The following is a 21939-nucleotide window of genomic DNA, read 5'->3' on the forward strand; positions in this document are numbered from 1 at the left end:
GTAATCTGGAATAGCCAATAAAATTCATGTTTCATTTATAAAGAATCAATGTTGGTGTCATATAATTTCAAGGTTAAAACTGTTGCCAAAAAGATCCCTTGCTGCCTAGCTCATAGCTTACTTATAAAACCTTTCTAAGAGCTTACAAATTATCAAACAACGTATTTATCCGTGGCCAGGAGAATACATAGTCAAATTGTTAAAATATACTGAGGTCACGGCTCGCTGGATGACCCTTGATTTAAAGTGTAACATAACAAATTTGAGATCGGTTTAATCAGGTGGACTTCGAATTTTCAGATCCAAGTCCTATCAAAACCTGAATGAATTAATAATAATTAATTCCCCTACAACTGAGTTAATTTCTTACAGCAGACATAATGAACATATTAGACAATGATTACAGCTTGTGGTCATAATGGTCACAAGATAACACTTTACAAAGATTCCATTAACTAACAATGAGCAACACATTTTATAATGTAGCATGTAGCTCTACTACAAGCTACATTATATACAAATTTATAAATTGCCTCTTTGTTAACAAACTCTGTGACTTTCTTACTTCCAGTTGAGATTTTTTTTTCTTTGCTTGTGACCAACGAACTAATTAAAATTTGGCTGACTAAGCCTCTTCTCATTAACTCATTAAAAGAAAAGTATTAAGATCAGATGACACGACCTATAAAAACAAATTTTGTTTGTTCGTGTTATGCTGGGTATGAAAGTGAGATGAGATGGATCCAAATGCAAGCAGACTTTAATAACAAGATGGAGAAACAAACATGAGTAAATCACAGAACAATGAGCAACACATTTTTTTTACAATATTTATTCATCTTTGTTAACATTAGTTACTAAAAATTCCAAGAGTGCTGACATTTCATCAATATCAGCACTTTTGTTGCAATCTGCTTCTCTCTGTGAGTTCTAGACAAGCTGTCAGTCTGTGTGTCAGAGGTTTAGGATTTTTCAGTGAATTTAGTGCAGGTTATGGTAACAACAAGCGAGTGTCTGTATAAGTTTATTTTAAGGTGTCCTTGTTACACGTTACATGTACTTACTATTATAATAGCAATACATTTTACATGCAAGTAACCCTAAGCTAAACCTTAATCCTAACCATATAGTAAGTACATGTAGTTAATTAATATTACTCATTACTCAATTCGAGTCATGGGTCGTGGACCTTTCCCGATCCTGTCCCCCCTCTCTCTCTCCCAGTTCGCTATTCTAATACAATGGAAAAAATGCCAAACATAAATCAAGATTCATTCAGGACCAAAATTATTCAAACTTACAACCTTACAATGATTGCTCAGCAGAGAAGCAATGTATCCAAGGTAATTTATTTATTTGTGTGTGTGTGTGTGTGTGTGTGTTTAACAGACATTTTAGGTAAACATCCTTGCTTTTGTCAGTTTTTGATTTAGGCTGAAAAATATTTTATATCACACATTTTCAGGAATACAGTGTCTAATAGTAATATGTTAATATAATATGGAACACAAGCAGGACTATCTCTTGTCTAATGTCTTAATGTCTTCTCCTGTGCCAAAGTAACAGACACTTGTAAAAGGGCAAAACTGTAAATTGTATCTTCTGCATGTGCAAGACTTTAAGGTTATATTTGATATTGCGCTGCCAGAGTGTTGTGACGAGTCAGAAGCATGTGGATCCATTTGCAGCTTTATTAGAAGAGTCAGACAATACAGGGTCAAATACCGGCAAGGTAGAACAGCAGAGACAAGGCTGAGACAGAGTCGAGTACCAGGCGAGAGATCGGCGGCGGCAAGCAATCAGAGTCCAGGGGAAACAATCCAAGTCGGGGCAGGCAGATAACAATCAGAGTAACAGGAAACAGTCCAAGAACAGATGCACAGAAATCAAACACGGGTATAACGCTCAGAAATGACAGCCAGGGCAAATCAAGACTTTGCAGATAGTCTGTGTGTGTGAGTGGTTTATATGTGTGTGTGATTATGAGGTGCAGGTGTGGATGATTAATCAGTCCCAGGCATGAGGGGTGATGGGATTTGGAGTCCGAATGGGAATGTCTAATATTCAGGTGACGATTCCCTCTGGTAATGTGGAGGAGGCGGTAAGGGAGCCTCCTCTGTAACACAGAGAATCACGTACCTCTCTTTCATTCGGCATGAATCCAAATGTTTCCATGGTTGCAATGTAACTTTTAATTGCTATTATTTATTTTGTAAGCAAAGCTTTGTACCAAACATCTTTCATAATATTCACCTAAATCAGCATTCTCATACAAAAAAAATGGTTACACTAACATATGTGGTACTTGGCCAGGGGCAGTTGTCAAATTGACTAGCACAGCTCTTCTACAGGCTACATTATATGAAAATTAATAAATAGCCTATTTGTTAATGATCTGTCCATCACATACTCTGTGACTTTATTACTTCCTGTTTAGTGTTATTTATTTATTTATTTTTATTATTTATTTAATTATTTAATTTTTATTTATTTTTTTGCTTGTGACCAACCAACTAATTAAAATTTGGTTGACTAAGCCTCTTCTCATCAACTAGGTCTGCCCCTTAACTATTTTAAGGGGCAGCCCTAAAGAAAATATTAAGATCAGATGACATGACCTATAAAAACAACTTGCATTTGTTCGTGTTATGCTGGGTATGAAAGCGAGACGAGAAGGATCCAAATGCAAGCAGATTTTAATAACAAGATGTAGAAACAAAAACGGGTAAATCACAGAATGGGAACAAAGACCAGGGGCCTCATTTATCAACAGTGCGTACACACAGATATGTGTGTAATGAGTGCGTAAGAACAGTTTCACGCAAAGTGTGGGATCTACCAACTTGTAGAAATATGTAGAAATGTGTGTAAATATAAGCACACCTCTGAGCATGCTTACGCAGAGAATCTAGTGGTAGAATAGTGACACTACACATAAAAAGCCTTTAAGAGTGTCACAGTATACATTAAGCAATCCACATATGTCCTGTGTTTCCTTTCATTATAAAACACTCAATTTATCATTTGTCTGATTTTAAACAGACAAGTTGCGTAATTGGTGTCAAACTCTATAAAAGACAGCTATGACAAATGTTTGTCTCAATACAATGGCTTATCTTGCGTTATTGGAAGACTTGGCTAACAATACGTTCCGCAGAGAATGCGTTTTCAAAGACCACACTGAGAGTGAAAGCACAGAATGGCTTCTCAGTCGGTACCACTTTCTTTGCCATGATTTCGGTGAGGACACATACATTCACGTGTGTGAATGATTTATAAAGGGAGGTGTTGTCAACACATATATGGTTCATTGGAGGCATTTTCAAATGAAAATGACCATGAATGTGAACGAGCATGTTACTTACACGCATGTGGGATTTATCAACAATGATTGCTTACTCATGCGTAAGAACTGTGTGCGCACGTTTGATAAGTGATGTTTATAAACAAATTTCGGGAGGAGCACGCACAGATAATTAACACGGCCAGTTCATCATTACTGATTACACCATTTATCCAATCAGCACAAAAGAAAACTCCTATAAATAACCAAGTACTTCCTACCTTCGTCATCTCTCGTCTTTCAGCATTGGTGCATCCAATCGCCGCATTATGTCGGAGATCGAATTGTTCACCGAGGAAAACACCTTCGACAGCACAGCTCCTCCCGCGTCTACAGCCGACGTTCAGCACGCCAGCGCTCCGCAGGACACCTCAACTAAGCCCGCGGCTGCACCTCGGGGCCGCCGGCCTTCCCGCATCACCGCCACTCATACCTCCAGACGCCGAGATTCTCCTTCACCCTCACCTTCCAGGCGTCAGCCACCTTCTCCAGCGTCCTCCTATGCCTCGGCTCTCTCCTCCGCTCCAGCTATGGAGAAATGGACCGTGCCAAAGTTACACCAAGCACTCTCAAACGCCGGCATCCTCGTTCCTCACCGTCTGAACAAGGCAGAGCTACAAGCCCTCTACGCTTCGCTCCAGGCGGGGTTGCCACTTCCAATCTCCACTGTGCCGCAGTGCTCCTTATTCACGGCCCGATTCAACTACCATGCCACCAAGGATGAGCCTCCGACCATCTGGCCGCAGCAGAAGGCCTTCGGCAAGCCTGGGCCGTGCACCTGATCCAGCAGCAAATGTCTCCCGATCCTCTGAGCGTCAGCCAGCAGACCCTCCAGGCGACGCATCGGCGCGCGCCTCCACAAGCCGCCAAGATAGCGTGAGCACGCCTCCACTAGCTGCGCAGCCCCATCCTCAGTCTCTGTTTTACCCCACCCTTAACCCTCTCCCCTACCCATGGCCCCCAGCCCCACTATCCAGCTCTAGCGCGAGGCTTCCTCAGCTAGCAGCAAAAGCTCCGACGCCCACAATTCCATCTCTCCTTCTCTATGTTCTTCCCACCCCCAAGACCAACCAAAGCGTGAGGCCGCCTCCGCTAATGGCACAGGTTCCGGCGCCCGTTATTCCCTCTCTCTTTCCTGTTCTTTCTTCTGATTTCGCCCCCCGAGCCGTTCCAAGCGTGAGCTTGCCTCCGCAGGCGGTTCCGGCGGCTACTATCATACGGGGGCTCCCATTTCTACAAGTACCACAAGTTATTCTCAGCAAAATGTGCTATTCGAGTGGCCCAGTGGAACCAGTGTCCTTACTGGGGGGCTTTGGACACTGAACTTCACAACAGGGTATTTTTAGGCTGCCGCAACATCACATGCGCGGTATGCCGATCCATCCCTCACTCCACCACAACGTGCCCCTTTGTCAACCCATCCATTCCTCCCAGCCCCGAACCATCTCAGCCCAAATTCACCAGCTACATGCCGCACTTCCCAACCAACCCCTCCCTCCCCACTTCCACTAACCGCCGCCCCCCATCCCTCCAGCAGACAGCTCTGCACCATCTTCAATGCTGGCAGATGCTCAAGGCAACGCTGCCGATTCATGCATATTTGCAATTTTTGTGGCGGTGGTCACGCCCACTTGATTTGCCCTGTCAAGAAAGCTGCAAATAAAAATGCTAAACAATACTTATCGACTCCTGTAAATGTCTCTCGTTTATCTTCTGAATTGATTCATCACCCTGACTCTGATTTCTCTAACTATCTACTGTCGGGCCTCTCACATGGTTTTCATCCCGGAAAAAGGATTCTCCCCTCCCAAAGCCTCATCTGCCCCAATCTTCAATCCGCTCTCGCCGAACCCGAAACGGTCGACCTTCTAATTAAGAAAGAAACCGCCGAAAATTTTATGATCGGCCCCTTTTCAGCCCCCACCTTTAACATTTTCCGTGTTAGTCCCATAGGCATAGCTACCAGAAAATTCTCTGGTAAAAAACGCCTTATAATCGACCTCTCTTCCCCGCATAATTCCCCGCTCCCTAACATTAACTGCCTCATCCCGCTTGAAGAATTTTCTCTTCATCACCATGACATCGACCAAGCCATTACCATGATCAAAGACGCAGGTTGCGGCGCTTGGATGGCCAAAGTTGACATCACCTCTGCCTTTAAGGTGATGCCCATCCACCCAGAGTTTTGGCACCTGTTCGGCATCTGCTGGCACAAAAAATTTTACTTTTCTGTCCACCTCACATTCGGCTGCAGAAGCAGCCCAAATATTTTCGACAAGTTATCAGAAACAATTTGCTGGATCCTCTCCAACAATTATGCCGTACCCTACTTAATCCATCTCTTAGATGACTTCTTAATTATATCAACCCCCGACTCCATCCCAGCAGCGCACCTTTTTTCACAGAGCTCGCAGAGCTCGGGATTCCCCTCGCTCAAGACAAAACTTCAGGCCCAAGCACTTCCATCGAATTTTTGGGAATCAACCTAGATTCACAAAAATTCCAAGCTTCTCTACCCAAGGAATGATCAAATATCTATAACCAATTCATGCCGAGACGAGCGCAATTTGTGGATTTCCTTCCTTAAACAATGGAACGGCTTATCTTTCTTTTACAGTGATTTGGTCTCTTCTCCCATTGGCCCTCCCAGCTGTTAGATTTACCTCAGCCACTAATATCCTCAGCACTTTTCGAGCTATATCCTATAGTCGTGGCAGCCTTTTTGTGGGGAAAAGAGTGGTCCACCACCAGCATCGTTATTCACTGCGACAACGAGGCTACCGTGCACTGCATTAATAAAGGCCGTTCTCATTCACCCGCCTTAATGCCTTTGCTAAGACGTCTAATTTGGATCTCGGCTTGCGACCAGTTCATCATAACCGCAAAACACATTCCCGGGTCCAAAAACCAAATAGCTGACTCTCTCTCTCGTTTTGCCTTTCAGAAATTCAGGCTGTTGGCACCAGAGGCGGAATCACTCCCAACCCCAGTACCTCCCTATTCAGAGCTGATATTCCATTGAATCATCCTTTGAGACCTCTTCTCGAGGCTTCCCTTGATTCTATTTTTCAAGCCGTTTCCCCCAAAACCTTGCAATCCTACAACCTGCCGTTCCCCGATTTTTCCCTACTCTCTATCACTTCATTTATATCACACCTCAACATTAACAAAAACCTCCAAGTCAGCTCAATTAAAAGCTATCTAAGCAGAATTCAGTTTTTCCATAAACTCATATACGGTTCACCCTCACCTCAAATAGCCAATTCACAGACCTCCCTTCTCATCAAAGGCATTCAAAGAGCCCATCCCACTTGCCCAGACACCAGGCAACCCATAACCTTAAAGATCTTGACTAAATGCATTTCCACACTCCGCAGAGGTTACCATTCCATCCACACCAAATAGCCAATTCGCAGACCTCGCTTCTCATCAAAGGCATTCAAAGAGCCCATCCCACTTGCCCAGACACCAGGCAACCCATAACATTAAAAATCTTGACTAAATGCATTTCCACACTCCGCAGAAGTTACCATTCCATCCACACCACTCGTATGCTCGATGCTATGTTTATCCTAGCCTTCTTCGGCTTTCTCAGATGCTCCGAGCTCACTATCACTTCCACCTTTAACCCGAATATCCACCCCACTATTTCTGATCTAGCAGTCCTGGACGACGGAGCCATGTCATTCTTTATAAAGCAAAGTAAGACAGACCAGACAAAGAAAGGCCACTTTATTTACATTTTCAACCTTCAATCACCTATACTCCCATATCAAGCTCTCCTAGCCTTCCTTCAGCTCAGGAAATCCCAATCCAAATCGCTTGCCAACCCTCTTTTTACAGATGATTCTAACCGCCCCGTCTACCGTTTTTGGTTCCAAAAACACCTCAAGTCTGTCCTACTACTTTCTGGTTTCCCAGCCGATGATTTTTCCAGCCATTCTTTTAGAATAGGCGCAGCCACCACAGTGGCTCAAAAAGGCCTTTCTCAACAGCAGATCCAATCACTCGGTCGCTTGTCATCAGAAGCCTTTAAAAACTACATCCAATCTGACTGCTCACACATCAAGGAAGCCCACCAAACCCTCATCAGTCCCCCCCTTTTTCCCTAGTCTGACCAATTCCATTTAGCACCCTGCTCCTCAATTTGCCTCAAGTAACGACTACTCCCGCAGGTACCCTCCTACCTCTGCATCAGCGTCCGCTCCCGCAGGAGCCTCATCTGTATTTCCCTACTGCCGCAGTAGTGTCTGCTCCCGCAGGAGCCTTACCTGTATTTCCCCAACGCCCACCATTCCCCCCTCTCTTCCCCCTCTTTCTTCTGCTCCCGGAGCCACCCCAAGCGTGAGCACGCCTCCGCAAGTGGTCCCGGCAGCTGTCTTTCCTCCTACCTCTCGCATGCCTGCCCTTCCTTCCGCCATGCCCCTACCCATCCCTCCGAACACTCCCGCCTCGGAACCACCCCCTTTAACGCCGGTCCATCCCTGTTCACTCAAACTCCCGATCCACCATGGCTAACCCCCTTTAACATCACCTAATCCATCTATAATGACCCATCCCCACTCCAGCCATCCCAACAGCACCCCACTCCCGCAGGAGCTTTACCTGTATTTCCCCACTGCTGCAGCAGTGCCTGCTCCCGCAGGAGCCTTTTCTGTTTTCCCCCCTGCCGCAGCAGTGTCTGTCCCACAGGAGCCTTCTCTGTTTTCCCCACTGCCGCAACAGTGTCTGCTCCCACAGGAACCTATCTTTATTTCTCCACTGCCGCAGCAGTGACCGCTCCCGCAGGAGCCAGCCCATCCCTGTTCACTCGAACCCCTGACCCACCATAGCCAACCCCCCTTAACATCACATTATCCATCCATAACGGCCCATTAACACCCCAGCCATCCCAACAGCACCCCGCTCCCGCAGGAGCTTTATCTATATTTCCCCACTGCCGCAGCAGTGTCTGCTCCCACAGGAGCCTTCTCCGTATTTCCCCACTGCCGCAGCAGTGTCCACTCCCGCAGGAGCCTTATCTGTATTTCCCCACTGCCGCAGCAGTGTCTGCTCCCACAGGAGCCTTATCTGTATTTTCCCACTGCCGCAGCAGTGACTGCTCCCGCAAGAGCCTTTATCTATATTTCCACACTGCCGCAGCAGTGTCTGCTCCCACAGGAGCCTTCTCTGTATTTCCCTACTGCCGCAGCAGTAGCCGTTCCCGCAGGAGCCTTTTCTATCTTTTTCTACTGCCGCGATTGTCGCGTCTCCCGCAGAAGCCTTTAGCTCTCTCTTTCAGCACGGAACGCTTCCTCAGAAGCCAAATTCTCTTCCTAGATACTGCCGCAATAAATGTATACCAAAGGACGTCCAGCACCCCTCTAACATTAAACCTTGCTTTTTGGGGGGTCGTAAATGCACGTATCTGGCTGCTGTCCTGTTTTAATTGCTTTTGGAGGAGCGCTTTTGGGCCGGGCTGGACACCGAGCTCGGACCCCTCTCCCCAGACAGGGGGGGTTCCCCGGGCTCGGGAGTCTTGCCGAGCTCGGAGCCCTCTCCCTGGACAGCATGCCAAATACGCATAACATTTATTTAATTATAAGAAAGTGTGAACTCGTGAAATACGCATTTTCTTGTACTTAGGCACATTCTAAATTTCATTCGTAGGATAAAATAAAGAACATTTTCTACACACTGTTGATAAATGAGGGCCCAGAAAACCAAGACATGAGCTTACACAGGGAAACAACGACTGACCCTGAACCAGGCAAACACAGGGGTATATATGCACAGGGTAACATGAGGGTGGAGCTAAGGAATTTATATAACAACAAATGAGGGAAGCTATGGCAACACACAAGATAGCACAGGGAACTGAAACAGGAAGAAAGCAAAGAACAATAGGATTACAATGCAAAATAAGACTCCTTAAATACAGAGACCAATACAAGGAACACAGACTGGGATCATGACATACTGTAGTCCCCCCTCAAAGGAGTGGCTTCCAGACTTTCCAAAATGACAAGTCCAGGAGGGAGGTGGAGTCAAGATGGAGGAGGTGCCAGGGTGGAGCTGGTGACCAGGGCAGAGCGAGAGACCAAGACAGAGCAGCAGGCCAGGGTAGAGCCGGAGGAGCTGGTGACCAAGGTGAAGCTGGAGACCAGGGGTAGCAGGCGGAGCAGGGAGCAAGGGTGGAGATGATGGGACCAAAGGCCCCCACAGTGGAGCAGAAGACCATCAGAGCAGACGGGCAGAGTTGAAAACCACCACAGTGGATCAGCCATGACAGGGCAGAATGAGAGTTCAGAGACAGCCTCTTTGGCCATGGCAGGCCTGACAGAGTGTTCAGAGACAGGTGTGGCTTCCTCGGGAGAATCTGGAGTGGACACTGCCAATTCGGGATGTAAGGGAAACAGGGCAATTTAGCTCAAAGGGAATCATTTATGATTTTATAGGGAATTTGGACAGAATCACTGTTTTACGGCTGATCACTGAGTCGGCCAGCGATTCATTGAACGAGCCGTATAACATTAATTCTGCAATGGATATTAAAATCCAAAGTATAGTGAAAACACTATTTATTACCACAATAACTAGATCGGCAGTTTAAGACATTAACTTCTAAGCACAAAACACAGGATACTTTTCTTTTTAATATAAATAAGCCTTTATTAGATAAATCTAAGACATATAAACTAGTCTAACACATAAGCACTCACACATTCACACAAGTTGCAGGAAGAGAGAACGTGAGGAAAGAATGAGTTTAAGAGAGTGAAAATGTGAAATCCCAATTTTACAGCAATATGTGCAATTGCATAGACCTGAACAATCATCAATCACTCAATTAACCCTCGAATTGAGTTTCTCAATGAGGTTAGAATTTATATTAAATGCACCAGTTCAGCTAGAATCTGTAGGTACTTGCGTTAACTGTGTAGGGGGTTCCCTTTCCCGAGGTTGCTGATTGGCTGGAAGTTCAGTAGTCGTTGAAGTGACGTCTTGGGAAGCCAGTGGTGTGAGGAAAGAATGAGTTTAAGAGAGTGAAAATGTGAAATCCCAATTTTACAGCAATATGTGCAATTGCATAGACCTGAACAATCATCAATCACTCAATTAACCCTCGAATTGAGTTTCTCAATGAGGTTAGAATTTATATTAAATGCACCAGTTCAGCTAGAATCTGTAGGTACTTGCGTTGCCTGTGTAGGGGGGTTCCCTTTGTTGTCCTCTTTGCAGAAAAGGGGTTTTCCCAAGGTTGCTGATTGGCTGGAAGTTCAGTAGTCGTTGAAGTGACGTCTTGGGAAGCCAGTGGTTGGGCATTGGCTGAAGATGCGGAGTTGTGGGCTGGTTGAATTTTTGAGGCGGTCACAGACTTGAGGTGAACTCGGAGACAAAACTTAAAGGTGCCATAGAATCCATTGATACAATATTTTAAATTGTTCTCTGATGTCCCCAGAAAGTGTATGTGAAGTTTTATCTCAAAATACCCCACAGATAATTTTTTATATTTTTCAAAATATGACGCGTGATGCTTACTTTGTCTGGAGTCTGGACGTTTGCACACAAAGCGTTGGTATCGATCCCTCTTTCAGAAGCAATCTTTGCACAACTCCAGCGCTGAACTGACCCTCGTTTGTGAGGCAGTCCGGCATAAAATGTTAGCACAAAAGTAGACTTTTCCTTTTTTTCGGGACATTTCCTTCAAATATTAAATTTAACCACTGTGTCCTCAGCGGTCTATGGAGACTCCTATGTTCGTTGGTGCATCCCATCACAGTTTAATGGCTCTTTGGCGCTGACATTGCACCTCCAGCAGCAACAGCAAGAAAACAGTAATGGCGGACTGCTGCTTCTCACTCAGGACTGAGTATATGCTAATAGGGCAGAGAGCGTCACAAATGGGCGGGACTTTCCCCGAGTATGACGTCATAGTAGTGAGAAATCTGGAACTGCTAGTGTGGAGAGACTGTTTATGATTTATTGGGATTATAAAACAATGAGTGGGTGGATTTTTACCATTATAGGCTGGTTGTTTTCACACACTGCGGCCACACAACTGTATTCAAGCACCTTATAAAAGTGATTTTTGCATTCTATGGCACCTTTAATTCAGAACACAAAACTCTCAATGGAAAATAAAATAAATTAAATTAGAAGAATAGAAGTAACGAGACTAGATGGTTTTCTTCTCATCGTGGCTAAGTAGCAGCAGGCGTGCAGGCCGAAGCACGCTGGAACAGCGCTCGACGAATTCACGTGCAAAATCAGTGGCAAAAAGCATGGCCAAAAGCGATGACTAAAAGCATAGCTAAAAGCTATGACTAAAACCATAATTTGATGGTGTCCTTAGTATTTAAACCAGGCTGTTGGACACATCCCAAATGGTGTCTTGACCAATTAGATATTGTCTTTGCTTGGGGTGTTGTATGTTTCTCGTCCCAATACATAAATCACACGTTATCTTATCAGTCACATGGTCCGAATTTTCCCACTCTTGCAGAGTATAATTTGGACATGATTTCTACAACCAGAATATAATATATTTTACAAAGTATTGATTGATAGAAACGTTTAAAGCATGAATTTTCAAACTCATACATACCCAACATGAATATAATCCTATAAACTATTCAATAGTTATTCAAAATACATACACAATAAGTGATTAGGACATGATAGTCAAATGTGTAGGTTACATACATGATATAGAGTTATGCATAGAAATGATTAGTTGCTCATAAGTCCTTTTAGCGTCATTTAGGTGCATATATGCATGGAAAGACAGTGTCTGTGCCATTCTGTTAAGTAAGAATGTGTTCTGTGAAGACAAACGAGGTTAAAAGGTCTCATAAGGAATTTCAGTCTGGTTCTTGTCCTGGGTGGGGGAAACCAGTCCGAGGAAGTATGTAGCTCATGATTTCTATCATGGATTTACATATGTGATAGTCAGGCTGTGCATCTGTTTGACCATTAATCTGGTTATTCGCCCCCAAATTTGACAATCTCCTTTCTGAGTTGGAATTGTCAATAAGTGTACTTTTGTTTAATGTTGAAAGCTGTTTGAAGCTGGCACCAGGATCTGATTCACGAACATCCTGTTGTCTTGGGCCTGTTTGTGGAATTCGGCTCTTTGGGTTGTTCAACACCAATCTGATCAAATCTTAAATTGTCTGATTCACTCTGATACCCTACAGGGAGGAACTGGAGTGGACAGCGCCTTGGGAGGATCTGGGGCTTCATTTATAAAATGTTGCTCAGAAACCATCTTAAATTTGATCTTACGGTCATCTCTCAAATATGCATATGTGTGATCCATAGAATGAATGCACGCACAGAAAACCCACGTACGCCTCTCTTTCAGATGTGAAATCTATGAATCGCAAATGATCTTGAACTTGCGAGCAACTGAATGGTTTCAGCTCTCAGCCTTGTAAATGACTCCTAATTAATGTCATTAACATATAAAATGTCATTAATTGGACATGGACATGGACATTGGACATGGTCCAAATCGTTTAATTTACAACAGCGATTATTTATTTAATTTCCAAAAGCCTGCAGTACCCCGACAAGAAAAAGTGTGTATCTGCTCAGACTCAGATGTGACGTTAAGCACTTTTCCATGTCAAACGCAGTTTTTACCAGTATGAGCATTGGAATGGATTTAAGCGCATGCACTCTCCAAGATCAAATCTGTGCATACACACACTTTATAAATGAGGCCCATGGAGCGGACGCCACGCCATGATGTCCGGAAACACTTAGAGTGGCGTCCCTGATGGCTGATGACTCTGGCGTAGCATCCATGATTCCTGGAGACTCTGGCATGGTGGCCATGATGGCTGAGGACTCATGCTGCCATTCCAGAGTCTCATTCCGTCATGGCTGCTACAACGGGACGAGACTCGGAAGGAATCGGAGGAATGGAGACCATGTCATGACATGGCTCTAAGTGGCAGTCAAGTGTAGGCTCTGACATGGAAGTCATTACAAACCCTAGGCTCGCAACCCTCAGTGTAGGGCATGCTGGATTACTCGGTCAGTCAAGCTCCTTGGCCACCGAAGCTGTCTTTGTTAAATCCACTGGAAGGATTCTCTTGAAATTCCACAAGTAGTTGGTCATTGTGATCACACAGCTATTTGAGGTATCCACTGCAGTTTTGGCCAAATGAGGATGCTCTTGGAACAGCCATAATTTACAAATGTATCTATGAACACAACTTAATTTGTTTTTGAAGTGGAATAAGGGAGTGGACATCTAATGGACATCTGGTCATACACAACAAAACTGTTTAAAATAAAATAATAATAATAATAATAAACCAGGAATCATGCTAAACCCGTGTTAAACAATACACATCAGAAAAAGATCATGCACACTGATAATGAATATGAGTCTATCATCACTGACTCCAACATACTGATGTCGGTGTTTAATAAAAGGCCAATTGGGGGAGGGGTGGCGATACTGACTGCCTGCAACCTGTGGATGGGGGCTGTGGGGAGGCTGTTTTGACATTTTGCACCACAACATGCATATCAGGGAAACAGTCGATTTGATTTGTGTTATATGTGTATTCAAAAAAGAAATTGTGACAACTTACATAATTTTCTGAACATCTCTCAACCCCCCTCTCAACCATTAGATGAAAGTCTGCCTGTTGCATGTTTAAGACATGGTGTAAAACTAAATGAACTTCATAACTTGTGGCCACGATTACACCAAAACTAAAATTAAGGAATACCTCAATCAAAGGTGGCCACAAATTAATAAGTCATTGAAATTCATTCTTAATTTTGTATCCATGTTATGTATATTCTTTTCCTTGCATATCATGTGCAGGGCTACAAAGTTGGCAACATGGAGGCACTTAGATATAGCCTTTTTTTCAATTCTGGAACAGTAGCTTTCAATTCAAGGTTTGTATACATTCTTGCTGTGGTGTAAACAAGCATCCTTTACAAACAAATTAAAAATGTATCATGAATGCTTCTAGCAAGCGACAGTCGTATCTGGAAGTCACAAATAGTCAAAAGGCAGCATTAATCGGTGTTTGTGTGTGATGTACCGATAAAAGAGTGACATTTCAACAGTCAATAGATGAGCCACCCCTGACCATAATCAGGAGTCGAGGACGTAATCATAGCACTTTGAGCTACTTTTTCTTTGAGGCTTTTCACCCTAACATAACACTCTAGGAACATACCTAATGCAAAGAACAATTCCTGTGTTGTTAGTGTTAGACTTGTTGTTAGACTTCTTTTATAGGCTTTTTTAAGATTTAAGAACAATTTTCATTACATTATGAAAATTAATGTAAAAAAAACTATTTGGATGTTAAATTGCAGTTTAAGGTAAGCTTTTTTCTTCCTCTCTCTCACTACAGCTCCTGTTTTCTACAGCTTGTGCCCTCTTCTGCTGACGTGAAAGATGAGTTTGTGTGGCAGGAAGGCACTGACACTCCTTAGCAGTGTGTTTGCTGTGTGTAGTCTGGGGCTGCTGGGTATTGCTGTCAGCACTGACTACTGGCTCTATCTGGAGGAGGGGGTCATCCTGCCTCTCAATCAGAGCACTGAAATCCGTATGTCTCTCCATTCAGGGCTCTGGAGGGTCTGTTTTCTTGCAGGTGAGTGAGAGTCTGCATGTCAATATATGCACTTTCTGTGAGACACTGCCAGTTGTTAGTCCTTAAGGTGTGCATATAATACCTTAGTTTACATATGCAACCTTGGTTCCCTGAATAGGGAGGAACGAGACACTGCAGTAGCTGATGTTATGGGAACACCCCCAGGTATGACGATTGTCTGAAGCCTGTGTAAAACATGCCAATTTATTAGCTGTGGTGCTAACGCCAGGAAGAAAGCAAAAACCAAGCAGCATGGCCAGATACGCAGCATCTTGTTCACTACTCAGGGAACCACTGTGACAAACAGTATGTAACCAAGACATTCCTGAAAACCTTACAAACCCTACTTCACCAATACATTAGAAGATGTTAAGGCCATCAACAGAACTGCAGTGTCTCGTTCCTCTCATGCATAAAACATGAGACAAGTGAATGTCCACCCAAACAAACATTCCAAACCAGCATGTGCTCTTCAAATTGCTGCCACATTCAACTTATGTGTGGACGGGGCTGTGCCCAAAAAACACAAGAACTTGCAAGAACTCCTGAACCACAAGAGTAGAAAACTGGGTCCAAATTTCAGTACTTGCACAAGGACACAAATAGTCTCCACTACAGGTCGGCCTTGTCCTATGTCTCGCAAAGAGGTTCCTCCAGTAGCGATACCAGATCCGAGAACCAATCTCAGGATGGCCATTGTGGTGCCACTAACAGATGATGAACTCTGTATTCCCGTACTGTTGCCAAGACTCTAGTTTAATTGGTGGAAAGGCATATAATTGTGTGCTTGACCACATGTGAGCTAAGCATCCAAGAAGCCCGGGAGGTGGTCTACAGGTTAATTTCTGCCCTGCTGAACTGCTGCCAATTTAGACTCAAAGACTTAGGGTGCAGCCTCCAATCTCTGGACCTTAGGCCATTCCTCAAGAGGAAATCCATTATCAGATTTTTCAGCTCTGGAATCTACACCGCTTTAAGGGACATAAACTTGTCCTGAGGCGAAAGAAGAATGTGCCGCACCAACCTTCACATGGGGTGCAAACTAACTCCTTCTTTGCCAATTTAGGTAGGAAACTACCATTATGTTGTCTGTCCTGATGTCAACATGGCAGTTTTAAAATATTTGAGAAAAAAAGCCAGAAACATTACCGGCATCATCTAGGCCATTTATGTGCAATGGCGGATGCCCATCCTTTCAGAGTCCATAGACTGAGCGACCTTCATAGACCACTCCCCAACCTACCAGGCAGGCATTTATCATAATTGCTTTGTGACAACAGACTTATCCTCAAGTCCAGACCTAGCAAATGAGAATAGAGTCTGAACACTGACATGCTGCTTCCACGGACTGTGCTAAAATCAGTCAGTCATCAAGGTAGTTTAGCACACAGATGCTACAGAGTCTCAGCGGGGCCAGAGCAACAACCATGCACTTTAAAAATATGCAAGGTGCTAAGGCTGTGGAAATACTTGAAATTAGTATGTCTTGACACCAAAAGCAAACCTGAGAAACATCCTGTGTCTCTGAAAAATCTGAATGTGGAAAGAAGCATCCTTCAGATCTATTGTGACAAACCAGCTAAAGTGAGAATGGCTTGGGGAGATATTTGGGGTGATACTGAAAAGGGTTACACACAAGAAAAATGAAGGTTAGTGGTGCACATGCTAATATATCTCTTAAAGTCAATGTTCCGCTAGCTAAATTTAAAGAACATGATTGGAGCCAGGGTTTCTCACCTGCCCATATCTTGATTTTGAGAGTAACATTTGCCAGACTGAAAATTGTTAGATAACTTATATTGCACAGACTGTCATAAGTGATACAATACATATAATACATATCTGTGTATCAGCCTGTACTTTGTGTTATCCAACCTTTAAATTCTGTTTTTGAAACAAGGATTCCTCTGTACTATCTTTGGTCTAAAATCCAGTCCTTTCACTAACTAATCTTTCAACACTGTACAGTCATACAGCAGATTCTGTTCCTCTTCCTGTTTCACCCTGTATTGCCCTTACCTCACAAATAGTATACTGGAATGTTTTATAACTTAAGTAATGGGACTTTGTAGATATACAGGCAACAAATTATTTCAATTCCTCTTCCATTTAGAGTCACCAGCTCCAGCGACTGTGTTACCAACTGGTAAATCAGGTATCTTCCCTTCTCTCACCTTTCTCTTTCTCTCTTTCCTAAGATTTCTTGATTTTTTTGAAAGACATTTATACTTTTATTCAGTAAGGACACAATGAATTCATCAAAATTGTCAGTAAAGACATTTAAAATGTTACAGAAGATTTGTATTTTAAATAAGTGCTTCATTGATGTTTTGGGGGGGGAAATCATGGTTTCCACAAAAAAAAAAGACTGACAATAATGATGTTTCTTGAGCACCAAGTCAGCATATTAGGAAGGATCCCATATTTTTGAAGGATCATGTGACACTGATGACTGGAGTGATGAAAATTCAGCTTTACAATTTCACCCTCTGCTAAATTAGATTTAAAATAATATATTAAAATACAAAAATAGTTATTTTACTTTTTAACAATATTTCACAATATTAAAATTTTTACTGCATTTAAAAAAAAAATCTAATTAAATGTAGCCTTGGAGATAATTAGATACTTATTTCAAATATATTGTTTAAATTTTACAGATCCCAAACTTTCGAACAGTAATGTATTTAACTGATATAATTATTATTGCAGACACAGTGAATATTATGCTTGTCATTCTTAAAATCACTTAATTCTGTTCATTAGATCTTGAAATACATACGTTGTGAGAGTTATTCTTAATGGATTATATAACAGCATTTTGCACTGGGCTCACATCCATATAGGTCCAAATGGTTCTGGACAAGTATACGTTATTGAGTGGCCTTGTTACTAAAAACCCTACAAAGTAAAACGTTTGACCTACAAACCTTTGCACTCACCAATGTAGCTGACATACTGATTGTGGTCCACTGGTTAAAAAACTTGTCAACAAACTGTGTAAATTTAGTCTAAAGCATATTTTAAAAAATCCATTGAAGGTGTCAGGTAAACTATGGCAAGTCTCGCAACATAGTTGAGTTAGTTAAAGGGTTAGTTCACCCAAAAATGAAAATTCTGTCATTATAGGGCCTTTCGCACCGCGGGAACCTTTTCAAAGTACCAGAACTAATTGTGGAACTACCCACTTTTCGGCGTGTTTGCACTGCCGGAACTGGGAGCGATTTTAGTACCGGACTGCCTTTTTCAAGAACCAAATTAGCTCCTACTCCGGAGCAAGGTCTAACTGGCACAACTGGTACTAATCGTGACGTAAGTAGACATTGATTGGCCAAACGCGTATGAAAATGCCCTCCCCCGCCATGATTTAAAATGCCGTGTAAACATATTGTAAGCATGTCAACTTATTTAGCAAGTATGGAGAACTGTCACTTCCTAGTACACATTGTCGGTGCGAAAGCAACCCTTTAAATGGTACTGGGAAATAGTTCGCGCAAAATCATCCCAGTACTTTAGTACCGTACATTTAGTTCTGGAACTAAAGCGGTGCGAAGGGGCCTAGTACTAAAGTACTTTTGCGTGAACTATTTCCCAGTACTATTTAGAGGGTTGTATTCGCACAGACAGTGTACGTAAGACGGTCGACACACAGTGACGCCATTTGTGCGCGGCGTTCAACAACGTAAACCACAGGAGGATGGAGGATGCTGTGATTGGAGCTGTGTTTTTGTTGTCTCGCGGGTTTCAAAATAATAGACATGAAATGTCGATGTATAGGCTGCGTAAAGCGTTTGAAAGAACGGGAAGGAGGACTAAGAATCTCCAACGACAACTGGCAGCTACATTTGATACAAGTGCCTGCACTTCAGCGTCCATCCATCTATCGCGGTACTTGCGAAATAAGTTGACACAATGTTTGCAGTATTTTTACACAGCGTTTTAAATCATGGCAGGTGAGGGCGTTTTCATATGCGTTTGGCCAATCAATATGTCTCATGTCTACTTGCGTCACGATTAGTACCAGTTGTGATGGTTAGACCCTGCTCCGGAGTAGGAGCTAATTTGGTTCTCGAAAAAGGCAGTCCGGTACTAAAATCGCTCCCAGTTCCAGCGGTGCGAACACGGCAAAAAAGTGTGTAGTTCCACAATTAGTTCTGGTACTATGAAAAGGTTCCTGCAGTGCGAAAGGCCCTATTGTCAAGGTCCAGAAAAGTACCAAGATAATCGACAAAGTAGTCAGTGTGACATCAGTGGTTCAACTGTAAAGTTACGAAGCTACGAGAATACTATTTTGCGCAAAGAAAACAAAAATAACGACTTAATTCCGCATTTTCATCTCTACTGCGTCACTTGTGGATGCGCGTTCATAACAGTATCATGCTCGCGATGTCACACTGAACCACTGATGTTTCACGGACTACTTTGTCGATCATCTTGGTACTTTTCTGGACCTTGAACGTGGTAGTTACCTTGCTGTCTATGGGAGGGTCAGAGAGCCCTCATATTTCATCAAAAATATCTTAAATTGTGCTCCGAAGATGAACGAATGTCTTACAGGTTTCGAACAACATGAGGGTGAGTAATTAATGACAGAATTTTTATTTTTGGGTGAACTAACCCTTTAAGTACAAGCTCATTCTTCTTCTGCTTAATAGCAGCAGCAGTAGTAGTAGTAGTAGTAGTAATAATAATAACATGCCTTTATGTTTTAATTAATTAATGTGAGAAAGCATATTGTATCACTTTTATCATTTATACTGTTCTGTTCTATTCTATTCTATTCATCTGTCAATATTTGGAAGTGTGTAATCTGATTACATGAATTTCTCTTTATTTAAAATGAAAATGATAATTTTATCCTGTATTTTATGCTGTCATGGTAGCATTTTTCAGGTTTTTATTTTTTATTTTTTTTTCAAGGAGAGGAGAAGGGGCGCTGCTTTACAATAGAGTATGTGATGCCCATGAACGTTCAAATGACGTCAGAGTCTACGGCCAGCGTTCTGAGTGAGTGAAAGTCTCCTAAATTTGATGTAAAAATGGCTCTTTTGAAATAAAAATGCATCTTTCTAAATGTTGTTTAGTCACTGGCCACTACAGCACTAACAAAAATAATTGATTCTACAATAGTGGATTTTTTTAAAACCTTGGAACAACCTCAGAAACAAACTACTTTAACAACCGAGCAAGTGTGACCCCTAGAAGACCCAAATATAGAAAAAACCTGTGTTGTTGTAGGAGGCCTCTAATACAGAAATATATGTGTTTTTAAATTTTTTTACATTTTAGTTTGTTTTTAGTGAAATGTTGTAATATTGCAACTTTGGGCTCTTTGGGTAGCAGAATTTCAGTGATTTTACTCACTGTCTGAACAAATGTAGAGAATATCTAAAGGTTCATTTGCTGGGTAAAATGCTTCTGTAACCCCATTATAATAGTCTATATATGTATACACACTAATAATCACACAATAATGATAAAATAAGTCATATTTTTAATGAAAAAAAATGTTCTGATTAAATTTACAAAACCTGATGAACTGAATGAAAGCTTTAAATATTGTTCATGACTTGACTTTAAAACTTTCTTCTCTTGTATCACAGTCCATCTAAAAGTCACTGTTCTCATTTTGGAGAGCATCAATGATATATTATACACATATGATGAGACTTGGCTGGAGGCATTCTGAAATGGAAAGGAAAAAAAAAATGATTATTTTCCAGCCTAAATTATCAGTGGAAATTTATCACAAACATACTTACACATTTTAAAGAATTCACCCATTCGCAGAATTCACACATTCCACAGAATTCACGCAATACTGTCTGATAGCTTATTGTGCCCTTTACTTATCATGCTAAGTACATTTGATAAATGATAAGATACAGATAGTTTAAAATATTGTTACACAAATACTTTCAAATTATTTAAGAAATAATTTATTCTTCAACTTGAACTTATCAATTAATAATCATAAAATCTTGATTGAATCTCAAAATGGTAACAAAGAAGACATTTAAAACTTGTTTATGATCAAAAACAGTATGATTCTATTAGTATTTTTTCACATGGAACAGATGAGAAGTACAATTCATCCATGCAAGGTGCACAGGCAGGTAAATAGGCCCTTTTTTATCTAGCATCCAATAGCATTGCAAGGCTGAAGAATAGGACCCATTAGTTGTGTAAATGTTGTCTTTGTTAGGATCATGGACCTGTTTTGTTGGGTTTTGCCCCTGTCTTTGTTCCTGGTTTTCCTTATATGGTCTTTTTCCTGTCCTCGTTTAGTTTAATTATGATTCCTGGCACCTGTGTTTGTTAATTATCCCCAGTATTTAAGTCCTTGCCTTTGCGTTCTGTGTTTGTCAGTTCTACTTGTCATGTTTGTGTATTTCCTGCCATTTCCAGTGTGGATGTATCCTGTGTTCCATGGATTAAAGACTGTTTTCGTTTATTTGTGCTTCCTGCGTGCTTCCTAAACAGCGAACTGAGACAGAAGAACCGACCAAAACCGTTACCTTCGTGTCTACCCTCCGTTTTTGTTTTTCATTTTTGCACAGTGTTTTTTGTTTCTGTAGTTCCCCTCATGGATCCCTTCACCCGCCCGGAATTCCTCCTCCTCCTGCTGGAGCAGGGGGACAGATCTCTCGAGGACCATACAAGACTGTTCTGGCTGTTAGCTAACACCACCAGCTACCCGGACGACACGCTTCCCAGGATGGTCCTCTCCGATGACAGAGAGCCAATTCCCACCACGATCGACGAGCCAGCGCAAAGCCGAGTGACTGAGCGGAGGATCGCCCTGGACGTGGACCTCAACCCGTCAGACCAGGTGCGAGAGCCGGCGACAATGCCCGCCACGAGAGAAAAGAGAAAGCCGTGGATGGTGTGAGCGCGGAGAGGAGCTCCACCCCCTGCACCGCGGCTGAGGGTGAGCTGAGTATGGCGTGGCGAATGTGCCACACCGAAGAGGAGAGGGCTCCA

General features: G+C 42.5%; 1 protein-coding gene across 1 annotated transcript in view; it reads left to right on the plus strand.

Annotated features, from left to right (window-relative positions):
• The window catches only part of cacng5a (calcium channel, voltage-dependent, gamma subunit 5a), a 36754-nt gene that overhangs the window by 8304 nt on the left and 6511 nt on the right, over window positions 1–21939 (plus strand). The window contains exons 2-4 of the mRNA XM_016273645.1: window positions 14716–14955; window positions 17069–17110; window positions 19876–19962. Of these exons, the coding sequence (XP_016129131.1) occupies window positions 14760–14955; window positions 17069–17110; window positions 19876–19962 (325 nt within the window). The 5' untranslated portion in view covers window positions 14716–14759. The remainder of the gene's footprint in view (window positions 1–14715; window positions 14956–17068; window positions 17111–19875; window positions 19963–21939) is intronic.

This window comes from Sinocyclocheilus grahami, unplaced genomic scaffold (assembly GCF_001515645.1).
Source record: "Sinocyclocheilus grahami isolate Dianchi unplaced genomic scaffold, SAMN03320097.WGS_v1.1 scaffold80.1, whole genome shotgun sequence".
NCBI classification, from domain to species: domain Eukaryota; kingdom Metazoa; phylum Chordata; class Actinopteri; order Cypriniformes; family Cyprinidae; genus Sinocyclocheilus; species Sinocyclocheilus grahami.